Here is a 25542-nt window from a genome sequence, read left to right as displayed (position 1 = left end):
GGTCCGTATAGTATGCATATTTTGACAGACTGGTTGGACAGCCTATCAGTATGTCAGGACCAAACGTTTTGATTGGACAAACATATCTTGGTCCTACACCTTTCACAGAGGTTTAAAATGTATATAAAACATTTGACCGCTTAATTTATTAATGGCTATCTGGATGTGAAGAGACTTTCAATCAGCATAACAATAAAGTTCCTGATGACATTGACCTATTGCACCTTTAAAAGTAAGGTCACATTGGTTAACATTCATTAATGCGTTAATAACCATACTACACATTTATTACACACCCCTTTTTCCTGATTCTCTCTAGCATGGTTTATTCATCTCACTTCATGGGAGTTCCAGTGGAGTTCCATTCCATTTTACTTTCATTCTTTTATTCCACATCACTGCAAGTGTTTCCAGTGCCAGAAACTAAAACTTTTTTTTTTACACTGAATCATGTGACTAATAACATTCATGTCATCAGTTTTTATTTTTTCATTATTAGCTAGTCTGCATTAGGATTGCACAGTTTACCAGTAGTATCGCGATACTATGGCTTCAAAATACTAGTGGTACCACTGTAGTTTGTAAACGGTAGCATCGTCATTAACGGTCTACTTGCAATAGATAATGTTGGATGTGGAAAAGTCACTAAAATGCTCACATCTTTGTGCAACAATAGACTTTTATTTTAGTAGTCTGACGTTTAAAAGTTTTCTGACGTTTGAAACGCACATCTGAATGGGTTCATTTCTGTTCCTCTCAATATGATTTAGTAGCTACAATAACGGCAACAATCTATTTAAAAAAACACGCTCAAAGTGAAACCCAAAATAGCAACAGGAAACATTTAAGAATTTTTGACCCCTTCATAAAGCCTAATTTGGTTGGAAAAATGCTCTTTTTATACAAATTATACCAAATGAATTTTGTTACATTTTAATGTATTTTTTGTTGGTCAGTTATCTACAAAATAAAAAGAATGAATAAATTTTAGGTGAAGTGACGTGCAAATAATACTTTTTTCAATAATAAGAGATTTATGAATTAAATTCAAGACCTAATATAACATGTAAAATATAGTATTTCTGACAATTTTCTTTATAATTTGAGTTATGAATTACACTATCGCAATACTATTTGGTGTCATGATACTTCACCTGGTATAGTATCATAAGTTCAATAAGTTGAAATGGTATCGCGACAACCCTAATCTGCATGACTTCACATCATTCCAGTAATCAAGATTACATGGGGTCACAATGTTGGTGTTTGGAACCACAGGGAAGAATATATTGGGCTGCATATTAAATATTTCTACATTTATAAGTATGTGTGCTTGTGTCTGTATATGTATGTGTGTGATTTAGGAAGTTGAGAAGGTAGCCAAGGGAAAGAAAAAAGATAAGCCTAAACCTAAGTCAATAAAGGTGGGTGAAAGGGTTCGTTCTTTACGCTTCATCCACTATTTTCCTCTTTCAGAATTCACGTTTTCTGCCTTTTTTCTATTCTGTGGCTTTTGTTTTATTTTTTATTGCTACATGACAGCAGTGCGCCACACATCGTGGGTACTAAACTAACCCCTTTCCATTCCAGTCTGCTTTACTAACGATATCTGGTATGGTGAATGCACTCTAATCTCACATTACCTGTAAGATGTTTGGTTTGACTTGTTCTCTCAAATTCAGGAGGCCTCAGAGGACGAGCAAGATGAAGGTGCAGAGAAAAAAGATGAAAATGAAAAGAAAGGAGGGAAAAAGGGCAAGAAAGCTGCTGCAGCTGCTAAACCATCTAAGGTGAATGACTCTTGTTTTGATAATTGAGTGGTTTCGATGAGGTGTTTGTGTGTAAATGCAACCTAAAGTGATAGTTCACCCAAAAATGAAAATAACCTCATCATTTATTTTGAAAAATTATGGTTGCTGGCACCGATCAACTTCTGAGTAGGAAAAAAGTACCATTGAAGACAACGGAAGCTAGCAGCATTTTTCAGAATATCTTCTTTTGTATTCAACACAACTATCTCTTTAACGTTGGCAGGAGGAAGATGATATTGAAGAGAAAGAACAAGAGAAGTTCCAGAAAAAGGGCAAGAAGGAACCTCCCAAGGTCAGTTTAAGCTTATAGTAGTTTTTAATTAACAGTTTTATTTAGGAAAACATTATGCATGTATTTAATGACACAAGAGTAACGAGTGCTGAATCTTTTTGATGTTCATTTTCAGAAAGGGAAGCCTGCTCGTCCTCCTCCGAGTGATGATGATGAAGAGGAGGAAGAAAAGAGTGATGACAATGACATAATGATGGTACTTCAATATTCTCCTGTTTCGTATTCATAACATTCATTATTTCCAAGTGTTTCCAATTCGCTGTCTTTGTTTTTGTCCCATAGAGTGCAGAGGATGCGATTGCAGCTCAGCAGGCTAAGGAGAAACAAGATGATGACCCCTTTGCGAACATGAGTAAAAAAGAGAAGAAGAAGAAAAAGAAAATAGTAAGAAGCATTTGTTTTTTTAACACATGTAGGGATGCACCGAATATTTGACCGCCAAACATTATTGGCTGAATAAAGGCATTTTTGGTTTATAGTTGAAAGCGAAAAACAGCTGAAAATATGAGGTGAAAAAGATTATGCTGCGCCGCAATGTTCAGCATGCTGGTTTCACTCTCTCTCCAGGTGTTGTCATTGTATGAACTGAAGTGGCTTTCACACCAGACACGGAAAGCAATGCACTATGAAACACAATATTTGCATTGCGCTTTGCAAGATTTTTTTTAGGGATTATTATTGCGTCAACCCAATTACAAGAGCTGCCGAGTGTGCATGCCACGGTCAAAGTTCAAAATAGCTCAATATTCCACTCTGGATATTATGTCTATGAATCTATGCGCGAATTGCACGTTCACAAAAAAAACAAAGTCTGTTTAAATAAGACGCTGACAAGACATCTGTTTGTAGTAATTACTTCTAATTTTTATGTTTTTTTAAGTCAGTATAATTTAAGTGATTGAGTAATGTTTTAAATTCTTTCAAAATTATATTATTTTATAAAATAAATAATTATTTTTGGTTTGTGGTCTGATTTCAGTGCATCCCTTTTCATACTTTTTAAAAAGTTTCATAATTTTTCTTAGATTTTTATTTCACTGTTTTAGTACTCAAGTTAACATTTCAGTTAGTGTCAACATCCCAAATTTTCTTGAATTTTAATTTGTTTCCATTTTTTAATTTTTAAGTACTTTTCTTTAATTTGTTCATGTAATATTTATTTTAATTTATTCTATTTTCATTTTATTATTATTTTAGAAAGCAAAATATTGAATAATTTAGTTAACAGTAACAACATTGAGCGTAATCTCTTCCTCTTGTGTTGTGCAGATGGAGTATGAGCGTCAGGTGGCCAGCGTTCGTGCACAGAACGCCATTGAAGGAGATTTCTCCGTTTCTCAGGCTGAGCTGTCCTCACGACAGGCCATGCTGGAGAACGCTTCAGACATCAAGGTTAAATTGGGATTCATTCCTCTTGGCCATTTGAAAACACTTAATGCTGTTTACTAATTTCTGTTCTATGGCTTGCAGTTGGAAAGATTCAGCATTTCTGCTCACGGTAAAGAGCTGTTTGTTAATGCAGACCTTCTGATTGTTGCTGGAAGACGATACGGTCTGGTTGGACCAAATGGGTGAGTTTATGGGTTTATTTTACATGTAATAAGCCAGATTTTACTATTCATTGGTGTAGAAGCTAATGATGTAGTTAATGTTTTAAATATTGTAATTGTTAATGCCCTTATTGTGAATCTCTCTTCACTTTTGAATTTAAATCAGGAAAGGGAAAACCACTTTACTGAAGCACATTGCTAACAGAGCTCTTAGCATTCCTCCCAATATTGATGTCCTTCTTTGTGAGCAAGGTACAGTATAGCACTCTGTCTTTAAGATATAAATATGGTGTTTATTGTAAGATTTTTTTTTTAGTAGTATTTTTTTTTTAATTTCATGGTATTTTTTATTTAAAAATTTACTTTTTCTTTTTTACTTTTTGTTTTGTCTTTTTTTTCTGTATAACTATCTTGCTATTTATGTCGCACATAATTTATAATAACATTTGAACTGCTTGAAATGAATTTGAGGAAAATTTCAACTTACAAAATGACATAAATCACAAGAAAAAATAAGCAAAAATCAAAACAGATTGTTGTCAAACTAGATTAAGGGCTCTCAAAGACTAAATATGCCAAAAATGTATCTTAAAGTATTGATCTGATCCTTGCTGTTTTTGTTCTAGCGATATCAGTCTGGATTTTAAAAATTGTTTTTAATAATTAAATTTGTACAATTATTTTATTTAGTGTAATATTATTTTATTAATCAAAAGTGTTTTTACGATTTTTAGATTTAGTTTATATTAATAAACCTGCTATAGCCTATTCCCAATTTTCTTAATCCTCACTCATCTACTTGAACAGTCTTTTTTTGGTGTAATATCGCAGTATTACTAGTGTGAAACCAGCGGAACACTTATTTTGTCTTTTTGGTTTTTCAGAGGTGGTGGCGGACGACACTCCTGCAGTTCAGGCGGTGCTGAAGGCCGACACGCGCAGACTGAAGCTCCTGGAGGAGGAACGGCAGCTCCAGAGCCGCTTGGAGAAAGGAGACGACAGTGTGTCGGAGAGACTTGATAAGGTCAGATAAAAGCAGCTCACTGAGGTCATGCTAACGCGCTGATCCATGGAGTAGTGGAGGATAACTGTTTGTGTCTTGCGCAAAGGTGTATGAGGAGTTAAGGGCGATTGGAGCTGCAGCAGCAGAGGCTAAAGCTCGTAGGATCTTGGCTGGTCTTTCTTTCACTCCAGAGATGCAGAACAGACCCACCAAGAAGTTCTCTGGTGGTTGGAGGATGAGAGTATCACTGGCTAGGTGGGTACAGTGAGGGAAAAACCATGGTTGGATGATATGGATGATCTTTGTCCTGATCATCTGGCCAGTTTAAGAAATAAAAAAAAATATTGATTGATTAATTAAACTAATGCATGATTAAATAAGCATATTTTTTAATATTTTTTTTTTTTTTATTGTTTTTTAAACATTAAAACACAATGACAAATTTCAGCCAACAAACATTTACACAACGATTGACAATAAAAGAGACAATATACAAACAATACAAAAGAAAGTAAATGTTTTTTCAATTACTTTCTGTACCGCGTGTGGAGTCACATGACCCAGCTCTGTCTCTGGTCTGGCATGGCCTTCACGCAGTCGTATAGGCCTCGCCGTGACTGACACTTATACTGACCTCTCAAAAAAATGTAACTACACGTTGCGACGACACATAGCGCAAGCTCTGTGATTGGTCGGCTTGGTAGTGTTGACGAGTGTGGGTGGAGAGCAGCGAGCCCAATACAGAAGATACAAGAAATACACTGTTTAAAATATTATTTACAGGATATACAAGAGTTATTTTATTTAGAAGAGATGCTGCTTATTTTTTACTTTTAACATGAAAAACAAACATTGAAAATAATTTATTTTGTTTCCAAAAGTGTAAAAAAAAGTATTTATTTTTTTGTACTTTTCACTTTTTATAAGAAAAAAAGTGACTGGTCATTTTAGGCAATGTGTGTTTAATTTCAGCTGTTCAACGTATAATAGATTGAAGATGGTGTCTGTTTCCTTAAATTATTTTAAAATCAAGCAATGCATCCTTCATTTGAAAATCTCTCACTTGTAATATGTGAGCATATTTACTGTACAAAACTTGTCAGTGAACAATTTATTAAATAAGTAAAATAATCTTTCATTAATCGTAATCAAGTTAAAAGGTTTAATTAATCAAGATTTTGATTTTAGGCCAAATCGCCCAACCCTACAATAAGTCAATAACAATAGAAATCAAAATAAAATAAATAAAATAGAAACAAAATGCTGACCCTCAGTTTTAATCTAAATTAGACTAATCCTCTTCAATTGAACTAATTCTTGTAGAATTTATGTCTTTATAATAATTTATGTAGGGTTGCCAGATTTGATAGAATTTGTGTTTGTGATTATCTTCAGTTCTAAATGCTTCATTACATCTAAATTTGTTTTCGCATTTAATATTCTGTTTCTCTATGAACTGCATCACAATATGAAAAAAAAAACTGTCGCAGCTTTCGGTTCATGTAGACTTTAACTATGCCTAAAAAAGTTGGACAAAGTTATCATGGTGTAAAAATCAAACAAATGACTTTATGCATGAGATAGGAGGTCAGGTATATTACAAACATTTCAACATCCTGTGTTCAAAAAGTAGTTTCAAACCTTTGACTTTTTTTTTCTTTGGTTAAACACAAAAGAAGCTATTTTGAAGAATGCTGAAAATCTGTAACCATTGAGGTCCTTAGTAGGAAAAACAAATACTATGTAAGTCCGTGGTTACAGGTTTCCAACATTTGTCAATACAGTGTGGGCCATTTATATGGATACACCTTAAACTTGGTGTGCTTGGTTTTAAACATAACTTTATTCTTTCATGAGTTATTTACAAACCGCCTCACAAATACTAATGTGCCACAAACAGGACGTTAATATCACCAACCATTGCCATTTTATTAAGGTGTATCCATATAAATGGTCCACCCTTTTAGTTTTAGTTCCACAGAAGAAACAACTTGTGTTTATAACAAGTAAAGGGTTAGTAAATGATGACAGAATAAATTTTATTTGGGTGAACTATATCTTTAACTTTTACATGTTTAATCAATACATTTATTTTGAAAATAATTTAATCATGGGAAAATGTATCCCATGAAATTAATTAAAAAAATGTATGTTTTTAAATAAAAAAACCTGCACTTGTGTTGTCTTGATAATTCAGATCTAATAGTTTGTGTGTTCTCTTGTTTCCAGAGCGCTGTTCATGGAGCCCACTCTGCTCATGCTGGACGAGCCCACTAACCACCTGGACCTGAACGCTGTCATCTGGCTTAACAAGTAATTACTTTTGCTATCAGTAAAAGAAATCCATCTACTTGATGTGTTTGTTTCGCGCAGATTACACATCAGTGATGTGTTCTGATTACATTAAGCGGGATTTGCAAAAGTGATTGTATCAGGTGCTCAGGTTTCATTGGTTTTACAGCCATAGGAATGGGATACATGATCAAAATACAGTGAAAATAAATGTCAGCATCTTTATATCGAAACAATCATTCTCAAATAATACTAAATATACCTAAAAAATTTTACTTATAATTTTATAATATTTTAGCATCACTACTCCAGCCTTCAGTGTCGCATGATACTTCAGAAAAAATATTTTTTTCTTTCAGAATTCTTGTAGATTTCATGAGGCGCGAGAATAAATTTTCGAATAAAAGCGCGGGAGAGGTCGGTAACTCTGGTGTAATTTTAACAGGAGTGGGCGGTCTCACAATATTGCTCCCAAGCGAGCAAGCAAGCAAGCAAGCACGTGTGTTTGTTTGTTTGATGCTGTCTATGTTTGTGTATGTGTGCGAATGAGAGATGGTGTGGTGCTATGTGTCTGTGTGTGTGTGTTTATACAGACAGCTCGTTATAGCCACCCCCCCAAAATACAACACTGTATGGAAAGCCTCGTCACTGCACCGCGATGCACCATAATATCGAATTGAACCGAATCGATGGCATGATAATTGTAACCAAACTGAACCGTGAAACCAGTATAGGTTCACACCTCTTATTGACATAAAATCGCATTTGCTGTTTAACAAAAACTGTGATTGTCTTGCAGCTTGTGTGAGAAAAGTATGGTGACGTGATCAGTTGTAAATTTACTTCGAAGGCCAGAGGGCACTCTCGAGTCACACTGAACAACCAAATATGTCTCAAAGAAACCCAGGAAATACTAGTTTATGGTAAATCTTTTTAGTGTAGGATAAACATAAGATATAACTGCTTTGGTTTGATTCAACAGAATTAAATCAACACATGACCACAACAAGATACGGTTTTTCGTGTTCAGACAATCGCATGAAATTTATCATTCAGGCCAAACCAGAGTACAGTTGCCACTTTCAGACCTGTCCAAACGAACCGCACCAAAAGGGAAACAAACTCTGGTAGTTCTAACAGAACTAAATGAGGCAAGAGTGAAAACACCCTTAAAACCTTTATTTATTTATTTATTTATTTATTTTTATTTAACCTTAAAATATCAAACAGACATTTTCAACTTCAATTGTTAAACATATATAACATTATATCCAAGCAGTATATAATAAACAAAAACAGTACAAAATAATAACAAAAATAAACCTTAAATAATACAAAAGAAAATACATTACATTCATGGGGGGTCAGTCCATATAAGCTGACAAAAGTTTAGAGAGCTTTGAGGCACCTTTTGTTTTTACCTGTTTTATGGATTTATATAACCCTTAAAAACAGATCTTACTGACTCTTTTATCAGATATGTATTTAAAATTTTACTTGTATGTTTATTCAGTCTTGATTAATGTCGGTAATGTTCTAACTGATCTCAAAATTTTTCTTTGGTTACTTTGTTCTGTTACGCACTATTTTATACACCAAAGTCTCATCATATCACTTACTTTCCTTTTAAGCTACCTGCAAAGCTGGAAAAAAACACTCCTAATTGTGTCCCACGACCAGAGTTTCTTAGATGACGTCTGTACAGATATCATTCACTTGGACAATCAGAAACTCTACTACTACAGGGGCAACTACCGTGAGTTTCATAAGAAAAAAAAAAATATTCTATAGAGACTTTCACTTGTTTTTGGTTCAAATATTTATTAATTTTGCTTCTCTCCTAGTGACGTTTAAGAAGATGTACATCCAGAAACAGAAAGAACTCCAGAAGCAGTACGACAAACAAGAGAAAAAGCTTAAAGACCTGAAGGCTGGAGGAAAGTCCACCAAACAAGCTGTAAGTTGCTCTTTTTTTTCCTTTAATAGACTTCCTTTCTGCACAAATCAAGTAAAAAATCCTGAGGCTCATTTTCGTCCATCATGAAATATCAGGAGAAACAGACGAAAGAGGCTCTGACAAGGAAACAGCAGAAGGGGAAGAAGAAAAGCCAGGAGGAGGAGAGTCATGAGGCCACGGAGTTGCTGAAGAGACCCAAAGAATACACTGTCAAATTTACTTTCCCCAACCCTCCGCCGCTCTCGCCACCGATTCTCGGCCTGCACAGTCAGTACATTTCCATTTTTCAATGTCTTTTATCAATTTATCTTATTGTAGTGTCTTGTTGTTAAATGATAGTTCACCCTAAAAGGATTTATTCAGTATTTGCTAAGTCTCAAGTGGGTCCAAACCTTTGTTTGTGTTCAACAACAGAAAAAAACTCAAAGATAATTTCATAAAGGTTGAAAACCAGTCACTATTGACTTGAAAAAGTATTTGTTTTTCTTAGTGTACATTTCAATGTTTTTTGATGGATAGAATTGCCCTGTTTAATCTGTTTTATTTGAAAAAAAATTGTACAAAACAATTCTAGTACAAGTGACTGATACAATGGGATGTTTTTATTATAGATGTCATAGCACTCAGTGGCCACTTTATTAGGTACACCTTACTAGTACCTTACTAACTGCCTTAATCCTTCGTGGCATAGATTTAACAAAGTACTGGAAATATTCCTCAGAGATTTTGGCCCATATTGACATATTAATCACGCAGTTGCAGCAGATTTGTCGGCTGCACATCCTTGATGTGATTCTCCCGTTCCACCACATACCAAAGGGACTCTATTGGATTGAGAACTGGTGACTGTGGAGGCCATTTGAGTACAGTGAACTTACGGTCATGTTCAAGAAACCAGTCTGAGATGATTCACGCTTTATGACATGGCGTGTTATACTACTGAAAGTAGCGATCAGAAGATGGGTACACTGGGTTATAAAGGGATGGACATAGTCAGCAACAATACTCAGGTAGGCCCTGGCGTTAACATGCTGCTCAATTGGTACTAATGAGCCCAAAGTGTTACAAGAAAATATGCCCCACACCATTACACCACCACCACCAGCCTGAACATTTGATACAAGGCAGGATGGATCCCTGCTTTCATGTTGTTGACGCCAAATTCTGACCCTGCCATCCGAATGTTGCTGCAGAAATCGAGACTCATCAGACCAGGCAACCTTTTTCCAATCTTCTATTTTTCCGTTTTTAGCTGACAGGAGTGGTACTAGGTGTGGTCTTCTGCTGCTGTAGCCCATCTGCCTCAAGGTTGGACGTGTTGTGTGCTCAGAGATGCTCTTCTGCATACCTCGGTTGTAACGGATGGTTGTTTGAGTTACTGTTGCCTGTCTATCAGCTAGAATCAGTCTGGCCATTCTCCTCTGACCTCTGGTATCAACAAGGCATTTGTGCCCACAGAACTGCTGCTCACTGGATATTTTCTTTTTTTCGGACCATTCTCTGTAAACCCTAGAGATGGTTGTGCTTGAAAATGGCAGTAGATCAACAGTTTTTCAAATAATCAGACCAGCCCATCTGAGACCAACAAGTATTATTTAGCCGGCATAAAGTATTATTTAGCTGGCAGCTAGCTCTCTGCAACTCTCACATGGTCGTCCACTGAAGCTAAGCAGGGCTGCGCCCGGTCAGTACCTGGATGGGAGACCACATGGGAAAGCTAGGTTGCTGCCGGAAGTGGTGTTAGTGGGGCCAGCAGAGGGCGTCCAACCTGTGGTAGTGACGGGGACTCTATACTGCTCAGTGAGTGCCGTCTTTCAGATGAGACATTAAACCTAGATCCTGACTCTCTGTAGTCATTAAAAATCACCGGATGTCCTTTGAAAAAGAGTTGGGGTTTAACCCACGGCATCCTGGCCAAATCTGTCCTCTGGCCTCTGTCCATCATGGCCTCCTAATCATCCCCATATCGAAATTGGCTTAATCACTCTGTCTCCTCTCCACCAATCTGCTGGTGTGTGGTGTGCGGTCTGGTGCAAAATGGCTGCCGTCGCGTCATCCAGGTGGATGCTGCACACTGGTGGTGGATGAGGAGATTCCCCCCAATGTGTAAAGCGTTTTGAGTGCCCAGAAAAGCGCTATATAAATGGAAGAAATTATTATTAACAACCATGCCACGTTCAAAGTCACTTAAATCACCTTTCTTCTCTATTCTGATGCTCGGTTTGAACTGCAGCAGATCGTCTTGACCATGTCTACATTCAAAAACAGATTCTTCAGGAATTGTACATTGTTTTTATATGCACAAATGCACAATGTTTTGTTTCTGTTTTATTTGGAACTGCTTTAGTAGGAAAAAAACAGATGACACTGTGCCTAAAATGTAACTCACTCAGTATTAACTGGAACTGTTGTATGAAATCACATTTGCGATTTATGCTCACATGCTGATAATTGGGAAAACAAACAACGCTCTTCTCACAGACGATGAACAATGGGCATTTCTTGTGTTCTGATGAGCAGTTTGGTGTTTTCTCTCTTTGACTCCCAGGTGTTGACTTTGGTTACGAAGGACAGAAGCCTCTCTTTAAAAATGTGGACTTTGGAATTGACATGGAGTCTAGAAGTAAGTCAAACATGTCTTCAGAATTTGTGATGAGCAGGTTATTTATGATGGATATTATTGTTAAAAAATACTATGGTTTCTGAAGTGAGCTAGAGACTATTTTCTCTGTTCCAGTTTGTATTGTTGGGCCCAATGGAGTTGGGAAGAGTACATTGCTCCTGCTTTTGACTGGGAAATTAAATCCTGTAAGTATCAGGTGTACTTATAAATGAGAATGTAAAAAATAAATGTAAATAAAAAATAAATGAAACTTTGAGAAACATATTTGGGTTAAAGACCAGACGTCCCAATATGGTGTCACATCAATTGTACATTCAAAAAAATCAATTGAAAGTGAAGTGTCAGCTTTTGTGGAGGTTCCAATTTTGTTTAGTGGACTTCAATATTTATTTAAAATGTAAACGTTACCTGTTCTTATTAAAATATGTACAAGAGTGTGTGATCATACTTCATTTTATATTTGATATATTGAATGATTTAAACTTCTTGCTGGCAAACAGGTAAAACCTAGTGGTACAGCTGTGCGATTTGGGGAAAATATCTAATTGCTGTTATTTTTTTTAGATTAATTATTTTTTTTTAAACAGATACTGCGATTTCAATTTGATTTGCGATTTAATTTTGTAGACAAGCTTCAGCTCAATCTGTATTGTAGCTGATTACTGCTAAAATGCAGTGAGTGTTAGTAAAAAAATTACCTTAAAAGATATTACTAACTCTAACTTCTATTCAAATTTGTTTATAAATATTTAGAAATTAAACACTAATTTTTCTCTAGAGCAAACAGTAGTGAGTGATGGTGTTAGTTATCTCCTGGTGCCTTCGTGATGTTTTTTCATATGGTGTAACAGCCGCAAACAACTCTGAAATTGTACTTTGGTGTTGGTAGCTAATAGATTGAGTGTCACTGGCAATACTTTGTTGACTTTTTAGCAAGACACTCCTTATATAGACGCATGTGGTTCTTTTTTAGGTGCTGGTTGTTGTATTTTCTCATGCTGTGGCAACAATTCTGTGACAGCTCTTACAAATGACCTGTTTTTGTTCAGTGTCTGTGACTTTGAAACTAAAATATTCCCATATTACCGACATGCTGTTTTTCTTTGATTTTAATTCATCTATTAATGCTTCTAAAGTGGCAGACGCCATCATCCCCTTTGTCCGTGCTTTCCTGTTTGATTGTGGGCTTTCCGCATAGTTTGGTTGTGCAATTCTGATTGGGCAGAACAAAAGTGTGCTCACTCAATTGGCTAGTAAGACTGTCACACACAGACAGCAGTCCACGCATTTGCTCTGATTGGGGGAGATTATATAATGCATACTTATTTCATATCGCAGCCTCTTGTGGTTAGCTAATTGCAGCGTTTTAAATCGAGATTGTGATTCTATTTAGATTTTTTTTTTTATGGATATTGCAAAATTATAAAAATGTTAAGCTTTTGTGTGCTGTTGGGGATGTTTTCATCCACTCTGGGGTGATTTTTGAGTTTTAATTTGGGCACAACTTTCTCTGTTTCAGCAAATTGAAGGATTTTTGCTGACATTCCTTATTTTGACACAAATGGTTTGGAGTTTGTCAAAAACTCAACAATACACCCTTTCGTTATGTTCAAGAATGATTATATGGTATCACTACCTTGCAATCAAAAAATTTTATATTGGAAGTCAGTGGGGACAAAAGCAGCCATGAACATAACGAAAGTAACTTTTTATTTAATTTTTAAGTAATTAATTTGAACAATACACCAATAAGGGTTAAATGATGTGTTTTTATTTTTATTGTATTTTTGGCTGCACTTTAAAATAGAACCTGACAACATTTTATGGTATATAAACTATTGTTCTCCGGTTTCCCCCATAGTCCAAAGACACGCGGTATAGGTGAATTGAATAAGCTAAATTGGCTCTAGTATATGTGTGTGAATGAGAGCTTATGGGTGTTTCCCAGTGATGGGTTGCAGCTAGAAGGGCATCCGCTGTGTAAAACATATGCTGGATATGTTGGCAGTTCATTCTGCTGTGGCGACCCCTGATTAATAAAGGGACCAAACCGAAAAGAAAATGAATAAATAAACTATTGTTATACCAAATTACATTTCATTGGGTGTCTTCAGTTCATTTAAATCCATCATTTGTTTTTTTCATTGTAATGATTTATTCTTTCTTTATTTTAGACAAAAGGAGAGATGAGGAAGAACCATCGATTGGTAAGGCAGAAGTATAAAATCACTCTACTTATTGTCACCACATTTTTATTGTTTATTGTCATCTTTTGTTGCCTTTTGGTTAATTGGTTGGTTCTGTGTGTGTGTGTGCCTGTAGAAAGTAGGTTTCTTCAACCAGCAGTATGCCGATCAGTTGAACATGGATGAGGCGGCCACAGAATACCTGCAGAGGAACTTCAACCTCCAGTACCAGGATTCCAGGAAGTGTCTGGGTCGCTTTGGGTTGGAGAGCCATGCACACACCATCCAGATTTCCAAACTGTCTGGTGAGCACTGAAGAACTGCATTCATGCTATATTAAACTCGCCTGTTCCTCGTAGATGTTTTTTCTGATTTGTCGTGGTATTTTTTTAGGTGGTCAGAAAGCCAGAGTGGTATTTTCTGAACTCTCTTGTCGGCAACCTGACGTCCTCATTTTGGTAAGTTATAGTGAGGGCGTTTACATGGACATCGATAATCGAATAATTTGCCTTAATCTGAATAAGACCATAATACATTAAAGTGTTTACATGAGCTGCTTTTTTGAATGATCCTTTCATGGTCCCATTTTACATGTTATAGCACATAATTTGATTGCCGTCATTGTGTCACCATAATATTTCCATTTCCTCCGGAGTTTTATTTTTCGACTTGAACAGCAGTTCGGAACTCTCACTTTCATTCAAGAACATTTTATGCATGCCCCCTATGACAAACAAGATATTGGATGCGAGTATGAACTGCTGGAAGAGTGTTGTTTTAATGGAATTTAATACTGCAGGCCATATGGAAAAACCAAAAAAAATCTGCATTTCGCAATGCAGGTGTCTGGTCCTTCACTGACTCGGTAGGTGCAGAGAATAGTGTCAAACAGACGTGTGTGTACAGACTATCCTGTTGAAAAATGTGGCAAAAATCCTACACGACGGTAATAGTTTGATTAAGGTGTTTACGTGTCTGTACTGTACTTCAAATATCAGCATACTTCATGTCTTATTTCAATTTCGTCCGATTATGACCTTAATCAGATTAAATTAATCAAAAATCGCTGTTCACATGCTCGACTCTCAATCAGAGTTTTGTCTTAATCTCATTAAAATCGTATTATTGGTGTCCATGTAAAGTGTCATTAATGTCCTAATAAAGATGAGGATTGAAGATAACTAAGTTGAGTGGTTTAACATGTTCTTCATACATCTTGTTGATGTGCAGGATGAGCCCACAAATAACTTGGACATTGAGTCAATTGATGCGTTGTCAGAAGCCATCAATGAATACAAAGGAGGTATGTTGTCTTAATATTATTGATCACAAATGATATTAAGTGCGTTAGTGTCTCTGCATTTTCAGCATTTTATTATTTTAAATACATCTAATTTTCCCCAAAATTGTAATAAATGTTTGAATCAAACCAACCAGCTATAAGGTATAAAACATTATTAACAATGATTTGAAGAAAAAAAGAAATTTGATATTTTATTATAGATGGATAAATGGATGGATGGATAGATAGATAGAAAGAAAGAAACTGTTAATTTCTCAGGATGTACTCTGTATGTATTTGAGGACAATTTTAATGCTATATTTCCTATAAATTTTGACAAAATGATGTCTCTCGACTCAATACATTTATTAAATAGTCAACACATTTTTATTCTGTAGTTATGTAGTTTTTTTTGGCTTTTTAATCAGTATAATTCAACTTTTTTACATTTAAGTCAATTACTTTAAACAAATAATTGAAAGGGCACCTATGATTAAAATCAACTTTTGTAAGCTGTTTTGGACGGAACTGTGTTTAGATAAAAAGTGTCCACAGTCATATTGGGGTGATGTTAACCCAAGAAGTCTCTTGTTTAAAAATTCTTGACGTTAAAATAGGACCCAAATCCCAGTAATTTTGAGGCCCAGCACAATGTGACGTAGGAGTGTGGTTTTTCCCTACCCACTGAATTGATTGACAGATGTCATGTTTTTGTAATAATATGTATACTGGCAGTTAGCTCTCTGCAACTTTCACATGGTCACCCACTGAAGCTAAGCAGGGCTGCGCCTGGTCTGTTCCTGAATGGGAAAACACACATGGGAAAGCTAGATTGCTCTCGGAAGTGGTTTTAGTGAGGCCAGCAGTGTGTGCTCAATCTGTGGTCTGTGTGGGTCCTAACACCCCAGTATAGTGAATGGGACTCTATACTGCTCAGTGAGCGCCGTCTTTCGGATGAGACGTTAAACCGAGGTCTCGACTCTCTGTGGTCTTTAAAAATCCCAGGATGTCCTTCGAAAAAAAAAAAAAAGAGTAGGGGTTTTAACCCAGGCATCCTGGCCAAATTTGTCCACTGGCCTCTGTCCTCTGCTTTGGGTGTCTAGAAAAGCGCTATATAAAATGTGAGGAATTAATTATACACATGTCCACACAACATTTTTTTGCAAATAAACTGGGGTTTAAACATCTGTTCCAAATCTCTGTGTTTGTAATAAAGACAGTAAAATTGCTATGTAATTCTTAACCATTATAATCACCACGGCCACATGGTGTCAGTAAACCTGCATATGCGCGTGTGTACTGCAAACAGCATTTGTGTGTGACTCATCGTTTCAGAAAGGCTTGAATAAACTCCACCACAAATACATGAAGTAAACTCACTTGGTATTTTTGACTAATGAGCTGTATTTGAGCTTCATCCGAGTCTGTCTCCATCACTGACTGCTGTTTATCTGACGTAACGCATGATGAGAAGCAGACATGCACGTGGGAATGGTGGGCAGGGATAAGCAGCTCATTTTCATTTAAAGACACTGGCTACAAAAACAGCTACAGTATACTCAGACATCGAACTGAGCAAATTCTGGAGGCTATAATAGATCTGATGGGTATTTTAAGGTGAAACTTTACAGACACATTCTGGAGACACCAAAGGCTTATCTTACATCTAGTAGAGGGGGAAAATAGGTGCCCTTTAAAAATCATTACAAAGCCGTTTTGGCACAGTGTATAAATTAGTATCCAGGAACAAAGGGTGTTCACAGGTGGTTTCTAAATTATTCCATTGGCTTTGCATGTTACCAACAAAACGATTAGCGTGATGTTTTTTGTCCTCAAAAATTGTGTGATGTTGACCAAGAGGTCCACAGATGCTCTGTCAAACATGACAAAACAAAAGTGAGGCGCTGCTATGTGGAATTACAATAGTGTGTCCATTGTAGAGGTTTTGTTTTGATTTTCTAGTTCAGTGACATCACACATTTTTAAAAAATGGTTAACAATAGCTAGGTTTTCATCCACTTATTTTTAATGCGCATTTTGGAATTACACATAAAAATGGCTGATGGAAATGACAAGATGCGCATGCATTTTGAAAATGAGCATAAATAACTTGCGCAAAACTGAGTGAGATTAACTTTTTACTCAATAAGAAAAGATGCACATAAACTACGATGGAAACACTTTAACCAAACAAATTCCAGTATGCGCATTAAAGTCATGTGATTTTGTTATAAGAGATCATTTGATAATAAAAATGTGTGTGAATGGACAAACCAGCAGGCTGAGCAGACTGTAAAACATATAAAATCTAGTTTAGGCCATTCTTAAACGCCTTAACCGTTGAAGTATTAGTGTTATTATATTATTAATGACCTCCAGAATCAAGGGTGTCTGTGCTCCGCGTCTCATACCTTTAAACTCCACCACATGTCCATTGTGTCTCAGCATTTGTCTTCTGTAGCACAAGTCATTTACTACATGAAGAAAAGATTAACGCAGCTTCTCCTACCACAGTAAATTCAGTTTTTACTTTTGATATTTGGCGCCAGTTAATCAGGAAGTGACGATTTTGTTCGCTTTGACTACTTAATTGGAAACGCTGCTCTATTCACACGTTTTATATGCGATATTCCAGTTTTGTGCATAAATTTAATTCTCATCTTTGGATGTAAATATAGCTCATGATTAGGCCCACACGGAATCTGCGCGCGCAGAATTCCAGCCCATCATTAATTATGTTTATTTACTTGTGTAAATCCATATTTATTCAGTTTTTAAATTAATTTCAATAATATTATTGACTAATATGCAAATGTTCATCTGATTTATTGACAATGCAGTTTGCAAAGTAATATGTTCTGTCTTTTAGTAGAGATACTATATCAGAAACTTGCTTTGTTTACCAAATAAAGTGAATCTAATTGGATTTGCATTTTAAACATTAAATATAAGTTAAAAAGATATATTTATTTTATAAATTAAGGTTTTAGTTATGATACTCCCAAAATAATGCCGCAGAAATCCGCAGATTTTTACCAAAATTTTTACCAGAAATAGCAAAAAACGTCTGCGGATTCCCTCTGGCCCTACTAATGACTGGTGGAAAGCAACCTGTAGTCTTATCCACCACATAGTTCTTACAGACTAAAAATATTGTGTTGTTTCAATCTAGCCTTGCATATGAACAAAGTTATACTTACAGCGGTAAAATCATGGCAACTAATATAAATATTTATCAATTTCTAGCTGTGATCATTGTGAGCCACGATGCCAGGCTGATCACAGAGACCCAGTGCCAGCTGTGGGTGGTGGAGGACCAGTCAATCAACCAGATCGATGGAGACTTTGAAGATTACAAGAGAGAAGTGCTGGAGGCCCTTGGTGAAACCCTGGTCAACAAGCCTAAAGAGTGAAGCGCGGACAGTGTTTATAACAAGAGTGTCAAACTACATCACTGAAGGGCTTTTTGCTGCTTCTACATTGCTACTTCTCAATAGAACCAAAAAGTACCTGCATGCAAACATACAAACCCTACAGTTGCAGGACGAGTGAGAGCTGATGCCAGATCAGTATTTTCACACGCAGGGCTTGTTCTTTAGTCATGATGTCTGGCATTCTTGTGTTAATCTTACATCCAGGCCATGTAATCACCAGCTCTGTTCATCTTTTCTGATGCAATGCTATTATACCTGCTTTGTAACTGATCGCCTGAGTGGGAATTTATCAATAATGTGAACAGAGAGGACTAGAAGTGTGCCGTGTGATAACGGTGTCTGACTGCTAATGCTATTTACTATTAAAGCGACTTCATAGAATGGGCTCTGGTGTTCAGATCATTATATTATCATTGTGCTGACATACTGAACCAGCCTCAAACAGTTTAACCTTTACCTGTGTTCATACAGTGATGCTACTTCTAGCTCATCTGTCCAGAATTATGAAGTAAGCAGGGCTGTTGACTCATTGGGTTTGGATATAAACTGAAATTCAAATGTATTGAAAAAGCAAATAAATGATTTTTGTCAAGATTTTCAGAGTTTTATTTCATTTTATGCTTGTCTTGGTAAGACAGAATGTAACAATGTGAATAACAACTCATTTGAAGTGCTGGTGGAGAAACAAGTTGAATGAAACGTCTAAATTCGCTCTCCTTATAGCCATATTTTATTGTTGATTGGACTGAAAAACTATTCTGTGACTATGTTTAATGGACTGCAGTTACTCAGTTGACTAAACATCAATTTCAAAAGTTAGATATGATCAATCACCAGAGTAAAGGTGTACACAACATCATCCGTGTAAATTTCAGTACTCCATCTCCCCTGACTACGGTTTCTTAGAGCAAGATTCAGACTTCAGGTTTGAGGTAGTCTTTGTAGATCCGCTTCACTCGTGCCAGTTCTCGCTCGTCTGGTTTTACACTACCATACCAGGAATACCACAGTTCTCCAGAGCTGAGAGGAAACGGAGGAGGAGTTGGCGCTACAGCACCATGGGTGTTTGAATAGTCTTCTTTAGTGAAATCCACATGGGCGAACTGGGCACGAAGTAAACCTTGAGGAAAAAAACAAAACGAGTAACTCCCTCAGGCTTGTCCACCAATTTTTAAAGGGATTTATGTTATGTTCACACTTGGGAGGTTGTATTTGATTAAAATAACTCTGTGGCACCCAACAAGTGGATATCAATCAGTCAATTTTCAACAATAACAGGACATGATCTCTTAAGATATGACGATAAAATTGAATGCTCAAGTTGTGATGTTGTTCATGACTAGGCCCACACGAAATCTGCGCGCACAGAATTCCGCAGATTTCCAGCCCATCATTGATTCTGTTTATTTACTTGTGTAAATTTACTCATTTTTTTAAATTGATTTCAGTAGTATTATTGACTAACATAAAATTCATATGATTTATTTACAATACAGTTTGTAAAGTAATATTTTCTTACTTGCTTTTTTTAATCAAAGTGGATCTAATTGGATTTGCATTGTAAACATTAAATAAAAGTTTAAAAGGTATTACTTTTTATTTCATATATTAAGACTTTAGTTATGATACTCACAAAATCATTCCGCATAAATCTGCAGATCATTAAAACAAATTTCTGCACAGAAATAGCAAAAAATGTGCAGATTCCGTCTGGCCCTGGTCATAACACTAAAATATGGATATTAAAACATCTCCTTACTGCAGATCTACATTTGTGTTTGACGCCTGCCACTGTTTTGATAAGCAGCCTAATCGATCAAAACACAAACAACCAGTTACATTTTCATCCCACCTAGTGGTTTCTCAACCACTTTTCTGACATGACTCAAGGCCATTTTTAGGACTTTCCTTTCAGTGTTTACCATGAATACCTACGTAACACTTTCTTTTTTCCACTCATAACATCACACTTCTGCCACTATCTGCCAAGTGTTTTATGTGGAGGTCTGACAAGTTGGTTTCAATAAAAATAGAAAATAAAACTGATTGAAATTTTAGCTGGTTTGAGATCTAATAAGTTTGACAAGAACATTGCAAACACTTCATTAGGTTGAATATAAAAACGGAATGGAAATGGAAATTTTTAGGCACAAGATAAAAACAGTTACAAAATATAAATTACAGTAGTGTGTTTTGTTTTGTTTGTTTTAGTCTTTAGAATGGTAAAGATTACAATTTGAATTCAACTATATGTATCATTCTCTTTTTCAGTCCAGAAAAAAAACAAGACAACCAAACTAGGAATGTGAACACCACAATTAAAAAGGGTTTTTGGATGGTTTGGTCTAGACAAAAATGCTATATTAAGTCCTGGTTCGCTTAGATTTCACACTTACTTTTAAGACTGAACCTAAGGATGTAATACAAACAACCAAAACCAAAAATACTTCTAGAATTTATATTTTGCAACAGATCTTTCTGAACATCCAACAATGATGTGTGCATGTGATGGTATAAGAACAAATAAGAGCTTATAAGATGTGTGAAGATTAGACATGGGACGATAACAGTCAACATATACTGTGGTTTGGAAAAGTCAAGGTTTTAAAAACACCAAAATTTTCTGCTATACCATTCCTAATGTATGTGAAAAGGTTTTTTTATTTAAGGTTTTTGTTATTGTTGTTTTTTTAGGACAACAGTATCTCGAGCAGAAAAGATATCCAAAGATGCCATTTTAAATTGTAAAGAAATCTGTGTTTTCGAAACTAATGAAGACAGCAGAAGTCAATGATTGATTTGAATTATTTAGCCTGACGTGTTTACTGCTCCAAAATATTTTAAATGTTTATCAAAATAAAATAGTGTACAAAGGGGAAAAGAAGTTTTTTTACCTAGACACTTAAAAACAATATATTTAAGAGCAGTAATCACAATACTGTGAAACCTTGATATCTTTATCCGAGGTTTTTATACCATCAAAATCTTATTGACTTTATTCTTCACTGCGGAAGTGCACCCGTTATCATGATTGTTTTAGAATTTCCAATTCAGTTGCCTATGGGTAGAAATCAGCAGATTTTTAACCCGTCGTTGAGTCTATTTATTTACTTGTGTACAAGTGCGAAATTTATATTTATTTAGTTTTTAAATTAATTTCAGTAATATTATTGACTAATATGAAAATTTTCCTATAATTTATTTACAATACAGTTTGTAAAGTAATATTTTCAGTCTTTTAGTATATATTTTTTATGAGAAACTTGCCTTGTTTACCAAAACAGTGGAACTAATTGGATTTGCATTGTATACATTCAATAAAAGTTAAAAAGGTATTATTATATGCCATAAAAAGTATGTTTGTAATTATGATACTCCCAAAATCATGCCGCATAAATCCGCAGATTTTTTACAATATTCTCCGCAGATTCTGTCTGGCCCTACCTATGGGAGAAATGACTAGTATTAATAAACCGCAGAAAACGGTCAAACTACTTGCATGACTATACAAACAAAGCACAATCATATAATAAGAAAATGTCTGCTTGCAACATCAAGCAGCAGAACAAGCTGTTTTTAATGTCTAAAAATTTATGGAAGTAAATGAGACCGGAAGTCTCAAGCCAAAAAGATTCAAATGGCTGTGCCAGGTCATATGCGACGAATAAGGTGAACACTGGCCCATGCTTAGTGAAAATGTCAATACGGCAGAGAGAAATCTATAATCAAACGCTGACATATGTATATTAAAATCTGCTTTAAAGGAGGAGCGGTTCTGGCAATGTTCACACTCAAATGAACCATACTAAGAGCAATTAAACCAGAGCTCATTTAATCCAATCTAAACCTGCCAAGTGTGAACACACCCTTAAAAGGGGCTAATTACAATTGCAAATACACCAATTTACCAAAATCTTTTGCAGTTTCAATAGCCTTGCTAAGTAGTTTCTGTTGCTTCATGCACACACCTAAAGAAAAATAAATGAAGATGAAAAGTGGTGATCAGATCAGATCAAGAATGTGCCATTGGAATGTACTGATAAATCTGTTACCGGTTACTGTGGGATCATGCACCACTCCAGTGTCAGGACAAAAGAACTGCTGCAACAAGTTCACGTTCTGCAGAACAAATATTGAAAATTATAGTAAATGCCACTATGCAATGTGATATATATAATAAATGCATGTGACAATGAGCATCCGTAATACTGTGAAAGATTATGTATCATTTAAATATTTATAATCCTATTATAGAAGGTTTAATGAATATTCATATTGTTTTGTTCAGCACAAAACAGTCAGTAATGTTCAGCAGAGCACTAAATCAAACACTATAGAATACACAAGACATGTCACTCGTATAGTTTTTAATGGGGAAAAGTGTAACGGTCAATATGGTGAATAAAGCCCCGTCTTCTAGTACAAGAGCCAATCAGCGATCGCTATAGACTGACGATTATCCAGGGGAAGGGCTGAGACCAGATGTGAATTTCTGCAGATTTTGTGTGACTCAAATGTTTAGAAATAAAACTAAAGAGACAGTGGTGGTTTAATTTTATTGTTGTTTCATAATATGAAATTTACTCGTAAGCACTGGCAAGCAATTTTGGAAAATTTGATGTTTCCCCATTCAAACAGAATGCCTGAGATGCGTTTTAAAGATGGTCGCCGAGTGAAATGACTTGCCTAAAGAAACTTAGACCAAATGCTTGTCTTGAAGATTTACAATTTATTTTCAAACATAAACATTTTCATAAGTTAAACATTTGTTTAATCTGGAAATTTGTTTAATTAAGATATACAACAAAAATAGAGTTCTTTTAGTTACTGTTTACCTGTTAAAGTAATGATTTTTGTCAACATTGTGATAATACAATATATGTGAAAAAAGCTTCAGTAATTATCATAAGAAAACCTGAGACCATTATATGCTTGCTTTAAAGTATATTCACACACAAACACAAAATTAAATAAAAATGATTATAAGAGTCTCAAAAACAAACCTTGTAATGGATAATGATATTTGGATCACGGCAGATGGGACACGGGTTCCCACATATCTTATCTCCTCTCTGTGGCAAAACACAATATCATTAACTCATACTTTACTGACTGTGCTGTTAATTATACAAACAAATAAATAAATGTGTACTCACAATACAGGTTTTTCTTGTCTTCTGAGGTGGGATCCCACCTTTATGGTTCCTCCTGTAGTTTGACCACACAGGCTTTGATCCATAGCGTTCAATGTATTCTTAAAAAAAAAAAAAAAAAACATTAAAAGGTTATTATGCGCTGGTGTAAGTTATTAAATTATATGCTATTACATATGTTGACCAGTGTTGGGGTAACGCATTACAAGTACCGAGTAACGAGTAAAGTAACGTGTCTTTTTTTTTTTTTTATTTAACAAGAGTTACTTTTTAAGTTTAGTTAATTAGCTTTTAAAAAACGAAATATGTGAACTAAAATTAAAGTAGTCACAATTAATCACGCAGTCAATGAGAGAATGTGTTCATTATTTTGAACGAATCAAACAAAAGGAAAAGGGGATTATAGTCTCAATGGACAGTGATTTTATTTAAGACAAATGGTACAAAGTAGCAAACACACTGCTTTAAACTTTCAATAACCTGTATATACGGCAAGTATAGCCCTGGGGTCAGGAAGTTCTCAGATAACGTCCTAAAATATGTTTTATGTGTTTTTTTTTAAAGGTAAATGTGGGTTATACAGTGTGTTGCTAATTGTAGAACTCCTCTATTTAAAAAAGAAAGAAAGTTCTGAAAGAGGTTTAGCCAGAGCCAGGTAATACAAAGTAACGTAACGCATTACTAGTGGTGTAAAGTAACAAATTACAAATACTCACATGACTGTGATTGAGTAGTTTTTCTCAGGAATTGTAATTTACCAAGTTGTTTTAAAAATGCAAACTTTTACTTTTCCTCGAGTACATTTATAGTGCAGTATTGGTACTTTTACTCCACTACTTTCCTTCAACCTGCAGTCACTACCTTTTTTTGATCTATGTTGGCTAAAGTAGAATAATCAGTCATGATATGCTTGTCCAACCAAATTGCAGGGTTAAGTATTCTACTTTAGCCAATGTCCATAGACAAAAAAAAAGTAGTGACTTCAGGTTAAAGGAAAGTAGTGGAGTAAAAGTACTGATACAGCACTAAAAATAGAAACAAACTCGTATCATACTAAACCTTAAGACATGCTTTATAAATGCAACAAACTGCTTGGAAGCATTAACAGTGTCCAAGGAGATGTCCAAAAGCTTTACACGCAACGACCAAGAGACTGATGCATGTCACTGATGAGAAGACCGATGGCTACTGTATAATGACTGAAATCGTCAACAATAACTAAATGCACTAATGTTACGTTTACATATCCCTGCACAAATTGCATAAACACATATAAACTCTTTAGTACTCTTAAAATGTCTACTTTTTGTTCATACTTTGAGTAATATTTACAACAGATACTTTTACTCTATTTGCACTACATTTTTGGGCAAGTATTGGTACTTTTACTGATGATTTTTCAGTACTCTTTCCACCACTGCGCATTACTTACCATAAAAAGTAACTAAGTAACGCAACTAGTTACTTTTTGGGAGGAGTAACTCAATATTGTAATGCGCTACTTTCAAATTTAACATTCCGCTACACTGATGTTGACTATATAACTATATATTTTAATAGTCTAATCATATTTACCTTCACTTTTTAAGTACTCCCATGGTGTGTCTGCATATCTAGATAGTGTCTCGGCTGAATCCGTGTTATCAGCAGATGAAGACGATGCACAATAATTGACACGAAGCACCGGAGCGACGATTGACGTTATTTTCACATCACGAATTCTCTGTAATGCAAAAGAAAGAACGTGATTCCTCCTCTTCACGTGATCACCTCGCTGTAAAAAACGACATGTATATAACCACACGCTAAATCATAAACATCAGTTAAAACGTTCATTTATAACCAAGAAACCTGTGCTTGAAGATGTCGTTGTAAAATAACGGGAAATGTGCGGCAAGCAACTATCCCAATGCGTTGTAAGGAGGCTGCCATTTTGTCTTTGCAGCAAACACGGAAGTT

The 25542-nt window shown here is 35.5% G+C and overlaps 2 protein-coding genes across 3 annotated transcripts in view; one reads left to right on the top strand and one right to left on the bottom strand.

Moving 5' to 3' along the window:
- The window catches only part of abcf1 (ATP-binding cassette, sub-family F (GCN20), member 1), a 25331-nt gene extending 6307 nt beyond the window's left edge, over window positions 1-19024 (top strand). Inside the window, exons 7-27 of one of the 2 annotated variants that reach the window (XM_056479322.1) lie at window positions 1365-1424; window positions 1683-1790; window positions 2035-2103; window positions 2219-2299; window positions 2386-2487; window positions 3373-3495; window positions 3574-3674; window positions 3820-3905; window positions 4538-4677; window positions 4763-4911; window positions 6886-6969; window positions 8580-8704; window positions 8793-8905; window positions 9001-9172; window positions 11454-11528; window positions 11643-11713; window positions 13703-13735; window positions 13851-14019; window positions 14108-14172; window positions 14945-15017; window positions 18243-19024. In XM_056479322.1, coding sequence (XP_056335297.1) covers window positions 1365-1424; window positions 1683-1790; window positions 2035-2103; window positions 2219-2299; window positions 2386-2487; window positions 3373-3495; window positions 3574-3674; window positions 3820-3905; window positions 4538-4677; window positions 4763-4911; window positions 6886-6969; window positions 8580-8704; window positions 8793-8905; window positions 9001-9172; window positions 11454-11528; window positions 11643-11713; window positions 13703-13735; window positions 13851-14019; window positions 14108-14172; window positions 14945-15017; window positions 18243-18409 — 2166 coding nt within the window. In that variant the 3' untranslated portion in view covers window positions 18410-19024. The remainder of the gene's footprint in view (window positions 1-1364; window positions 1425-1682; window positions 1791-2034; window positions 2104-2218; window positions 2300-2385; window positions 2488-3372; window positions 3496-3573; window positions 3675-3819; window positions 3906-4537; window positions 4678-4762; window positions 4912-6885; window positions 6970-8579; window positions 8705-8792; window positions 8906-9000; window positions 9173-11453; window positions 11529-11642; window positions 11714-13702; window positions 13736-13850; window positions 14020-14107; window positions 14173-14944; window positions 15018-18242) is intronic. The other variant, XM_056479323.1, reaches the window with a different exon arrangement.
- Window positions 19025-25542, bottom strand: mrps18b (mitochondrial ribosomal protein S18B). The gene is made up of 7 exons (XM_056479324.1): window positions 25435-25542; window positions 25159-25306; window positions 23587-23684; window positions 23434-23502; window positions 22483-22549; window positions 22339-22398; window positions 19025-19550 (listed from the first exon to the last, which is right to left on the bottom strand). Exons 1-7 carry the CDS (start codon window positions 25513-25515, stop codon window positions 19345-19347), a joined length of 729 nt encoding a protein of 242 aa, XP_056335299.1. The 5' UTR covers window positions 25516-25542; the 3' UTR covers window positions 19025-19344.

This window comes from Danio aesculapii, chromosome 19, assembly GCF_903798145.1.
Source record: "Danio aesculapii chromosome 19, fDanAes4.1, whole genome shotgun sequence".
Taxonomy (NCBI): domain Eukaryota; kingdom Metazoa; phylum Chordata; class Actinopteri; order Cypriniformes; family Danionidae; genus Danio; species Danio aesculapii.
The sequence above is the reverse complement of the archived record's forward strand: the minus strand, read 5'-3'. Positions and strand labels throughout refer to the sequence as shown.